We start from the raw sequence: 5,117 nt of genomic DNA, 5'->3' as shown, positions 1-5,117 counted from the left end.
ACAGGAGCAAAGGAAGCAAAGTTTCCTTTCTTTAGCAAAGGAAAACCTTTGCTCCTCTTGTCTTATATCGAAATCCTCCGACATTCTTCTTTACAAATCCTCGTTTTGTACTTCTAATAAGTGCATGTTGTTTTGTTTTGATCTCTCCCCTGCGCTTCCGCGTTCGTCACTTCTGAGCGGCGCATATACACATAGGATGACTTGAGGGCGAGTAATTTATGGGCTAATTTTCATTTTTGGGTGAACTAGCCCTTTAACAGCTTCGTAGAGTAAAATTGAAATTATATATTATTATTCGTTTTGCATTACTATAATAGCGGGAAGCTGTGCTTAATTGTCATGAAAATGGTATCTATTGTCAACTGATTACTAAACGGTCATTATACTACAACAATATTTTTTAATGAATAATAAATTATAATTATTACTAGTATATTTATGCTGAATTGATTTGCAATCTAAATGGATTGCAACCTAAAAACTAGCCATAAAACCTCTAAAAACATTTTTGCAACCATATAGCAATGCCCTGGTAACCGTCATCTTTTTAAGACTTACAGACAAAGTTGGAAGCAGCTTCACTGCAGACAGGAGATCTTTGTCAGACAGGAACTTATCTGGACCCAAATCCACCTCGAATTGGTAAAGAAATGTATTATGGTCAGTACAAGGGTACACGATGCTAATTATAGAAAAGAGTGAAAACAAAGACGCCACAAGAGATTAGTAGGTTAGTTAAGTTCTTTGTGCAGCCAAACAAAGTGGCGTTGAATGTGATCAACAGGATCGACTTCATCAGGGTTACGCAATAATGGGAATTAAATATGTTTAGGGTCAAAGTACTGGATTAAAGTGCCCCTATTATGGATTTTTGAAAATTAGCTTTCATGCAGTGTGTAACACAGCTCTAATTGAATCAAAACATCCTGAAAAGTTTTCAATCTGAAAGTGCACCGTGTATAAAGTTACTCTCAAAAGAAAGAGTCGAATCTGAATCACTGAAACGAGTCGTTTTTAAAACGAATCCCAAGCCGTTTCATGCTGACATCGACATGAAACATTAGCATATTGTCTGCCCACTTGTTGATCTTTTCGCATTGGTTGAATGAAAATGCTAATCCATTCTTTGCCACTAGGTGCCGCTTTTGGAGCAGTAATATAGCGGTTTCCCCAGTAACACTGTACACAAAGCAGCACTGCGCTCACAAACACTGCTTTATCAGGCATTTACAGGCATGATGAAATGAAAATGAGACCAATCGGACCAATCACCGCAGATGAGCGTCACGCAAAGAAGGGGTTTGGAAAAATGAATCATTGAGCGAATCGTTTGGGAGTCATTGAGCAAGTAAGGTAAAAATAAATGCATTTTATAAGACAATGAAAGTGTTTTTTGACCTTGCATGCATGTCAACCTGTTGTTGGGGACTCCCAAAACCAAAATATGAATCTTTCATTACCCATAATAGGGGCACTTTAACAGAGCAGGAATATCCAAAAAAAGGTGTTGGTCTGTGTTTGTATGGGTCAAAATCAAACTTACCCAACTTAATACTTGTTTGTCTTTGGGTTGATCTTTGTCTTTGACTAAGAAGTACCTCTTTCTCAATCGCCAGCCTATGACAAGACAGATATTAGATGATTGGATAAATTTCATGTATGAATGTCATATTTCAAACCAATACTAGAAAATATAAACACTATAATAATTATAAAATATAACATAATTTTTGCATTGTGACGTTAATTTAATCAAAATAAGCATATTTTCTGCTTTAAATTTACATTACCGTAACTCATAAAAATCCATTTCTTATTACAATAATAAATTTTTTTTTTACATTTTACATTTTTTAATTTTAAAAACTATGCTTTACAAATGTGCATTTTAAATAAAAAAATATAAGACGACCGCGTTTTTTCAGATGTATTTCCAAGAAAAAAACATCGTCTTATATTCGGGACAATACGGTAATATAGCATATTTTGCATTACAGTAATGATGATGAGATTTTATTTTTTTTACGGTAATGACAGTTAGCAAGAAATTTGCTTATTTTTTCTTAAAATATCGCTGTAATGGAAAAGTCCTACAAATAGCCTTTATTTTCTTTAAACAAAATATAACTTCCTATTTTTCCTTTTGATTTTGGGGTAAAAAAAAAAAATCTAATTTGAACATGTAAAGGTAAATGTTAAAGCTTTGTTAATGAATCTCCCTCTACAAGAAACAAAAGAGCAAGTTTCTTCTCAAATGTGTCTCGGCTGTGAAACTCAGGCTGTTTCTAGAGGATAAAAAAATTTCCCATGAGCCTCTGCAATCCGTCAGGTTGTCAGGAACACTAAATGTGTCAAAGTAAACCAACACCTGACACTGCATATAAACTCTCACTGGGAGAAACAAATCAATAAACCTTAAATCATTAACTATTATAGTTGTGATATATCTCAAGGCCCATTCCGCCCCATATACATTTTTTTTAATAATAAATAAAAAAAACTATTATAAAATATGTTATAAAAATATAATATAATATAATATAATATAATATAATATAATGAAACTGGATTGAAGTAACTGAACTGCTTTACTCACCAATGTCTTTTAACGGCTCAATAACCTCCCATTTTGGATCGGATCTGAAGAACATGGACACCTGCTGTAAGGCTATTTCTGAAAAAATAATGAAGGATTTTAATAATAATTTTGATGCAAAACATAAATTTTCTGGTGTTAAAATAAGCCCCGGTTGCATTACCTGTGTAGTTTGCGGAGTAATTGTTAGTGTCGAGAAACTTTTTGACCAGCTCACAGCTGGAGAGGATGTGATGACGTGTGATGTAGTTCAGATAAGCCTGAAGACCCTTCTGACGCTCGGCTATAAACTCTCGGTCCATGTTTCCTAACAGCTTCTTAGGAGGAAGCGGCAGGTTGAGGCCGGAGATCTGTGAACGCAGACAGACTGACTCAGTTACTCTTTCAATGATGGGAAGGCTAAAGTGAAAAGCTTTCTGAGGCATGTGAGTTTTTGAGGACTCAGTAAGAGTGAATCATTGCCATTGAGACGTCAGAGCAATGCTATTCAATTTATTTTGAAACAGCAGCTGTCAAACGCTTATACAGGAACGGATGTTTTTCCAACACAGGTTTGTTCGAACGGTCCACTTACCAGTAAACTATTATTCAGCATGTCAAAGTCGCTGTATCGCCGGATGATCTGCGAAAATCAGAGCTAAAATCAATCATTCTGACAATAACAAACATGAGAGAGAATGAGACAGACAGACAGACAGATAGATGGACAGATAGACAGATAAATGGATAGACAGACAGACAAAAGATTGACGACAGATAGAAGGACGGATAGATAGAAAGACAGATGGATAGACAGACAGAAAACAGGCAGATGACAGGCGGAGGGATATATAGATGGATAGACAGACGACAGTAGACGTATAGATAGACAGACAGACAGATAGATAGACAGACAGACATATAAACAGACAGATAGATAGATGGCAGAAAGAGGGATAGACAGAGAGACTGACAATAGATATATAGACAGACATAAATAGGCAGACAGACAGATAGATAGATAGATAGATAGATGACAGACAGAAGGAGATCGACAATAGATTTATAGACAGACAGACAGATGGATAGATAGATAGTCGATAGATAGATGACAGATAGACAGACGATCGATAGATGACAGACAGACAGACAGACGGATAGATAAACGGATAGACAGACAGATGGACAGATAGATAGACGACAGGCAGAGGGATAGATAGATAGATAGATAGATAGAAGGATAGATAGACAGATCGACAGATCGACAATAGATTTATAGACAGACAGACAGACAGACAGATAAATAGAGATAGACGACAGGCAGAGGGATAGATAGATAGATAGATAGATAGATAGAAGGATAGATCGACAGATCGACAATAGATTTATAGACAGACAGACAGGCAGACAGACAGACAGATAAATAGACGGATAGACAGAGGGTTAGACAGAAGATAGATAGATGACAGATAGACAGACGATCGATAGATGACAGACAGACAGACGGATAGATAGACAGACAGATGGACAGATAGATAGACGATAGATAGATAGATAGATAGATAGATAGATCTAACTCACCGTCCAGCTGTTGTCTGTGGAAACTCCCCTCTGTACACGAATGATGTACTCCTGTTAACAGAGAAAAACAATGATGGCTGAATCAAAAGCAGCAAACATACATTACAACAAGTAATAACAAAGACCCTGCTGAAAAAACTGGTTTAGCTGGTCTTCAGTCCCCCAAATCACCTTTAAAATCACTAAACTAGTCCAGCCTGACTAGTGGAAACCAGCCTAAACAAGCCCATAATTCGTTTTTTTCTTCTTCACAATATTTGGCATTCAAGAGATCAAAGTCATGTTGTCAGGGATTTGTGGTTTTTACAGCAGAATTGTGAAGCAAGACCAAAGCAGGAAGTGAAAAGCCAAATGTAACAGAGTCTACCTCGCGCTGACCCGATGCTTAAGACCAATTCTTATTCACATTAATGTTTGACCCTCCTTCAAAATGTCACCTGATAGTTTCCATAAGACTAAAACAAGAGCAAATGCGATCTGTTTCCATCCGCAGCACTATTTCACATCACATCCGTTCTGTGGTTGATTATTTTCACACTCCTCATATCTTAATATACATCAACATTTTGACTTTCAGCTTACAAAATAACATTAAACATACATAACTGATCATATAAATGATGATTAAGGTCTAGTTGTTCATCCACCCTGAATCTACTCTACTCTAAAATGAAAAGAAAACATTTAACAGGTTGTAAAGTTTATATCACATAGAACTAAAGGCGGTTTACTAGATTGCACTTTCATATGAATGACTATGAGAAACGAATAGATGAATAAATGAGAAAGGAAACACTCGTATGTATTGTGGCTTCGGTTTCACAGCAAGAGGAAATGTCTTTCGGCACAAATGCAAATGATAAATGGTCAATTCCGCCTGTAAATCCACAAGAACAGATCCAGACTGGTTTACATGTCACATGAGATCTAGCTACAGTATATGAGATCGTTTTTTTTTTTT

At 36.1% G+C, this 5,117-nt stretch overlaps 1 protein-coding gene across 7 annotated transcripts in view; it reads right to left on the bottom strand.

Moving 5' to 3' along the window:
- LOC107721005 (PX domain-containing protein kinase-like protein) overlaps positions 1–5,117 on the bottom strand; it is a 24,740-nt gene that overhangs the window by 17,602 nt on the left and 2,021 nt on the right. For all 7 annotated transcript variants that reach the window (XM_016528855.1, XM_016528856.1, XM_016528859.1 and 4 more), the window contains exons 3-7: positions 3,171–3,218; positions 2,760–2,946; positions 2,597–2,674; positions 1,544–1,617; positions 559–633 (exon numbers count right to left, since the gene is read on the bottom strand). In XM_016528855.1, coding sequence (XP_016384341.1) covers positions 559–633; positions 1,544–1,617; positions 2,597–2,674; positions 2,760–2,946; positions 3,171–3,218 — 462 coding nt within the window. The remainder of the gene's footprint in view (positions 1–558; positions 634–1,543; positions 1,618–2,596; positions 2,675–2,759; positions 2,947–3,170; positions 3,219–5,117) is intronic.

This window comes from Sinocyclocheilus rhinocerous, unplaced genomic scaffold (genome assembly GCF_001515625.1).
Source record: "Sinocyclocheilus rhinocerous isolate Xijiao unplaced genomic scaffold, SAMN03320098_v1.1 scaffold1623, whole genome shotgun sequence".
In the NCBI taxonomy this organism is placed as follows: Eukaryota; Metazoa; Chordata; class Actinopteri; order Cypriniformes; family Cyprinidae; genus Sinocyclocheilus; species Sinocyclocheilus rhinocerous.
Note: the sequence above shows the minus strand (reverse complement) of the source record. Positions and strands in the feature narration are given on the sequence as shown.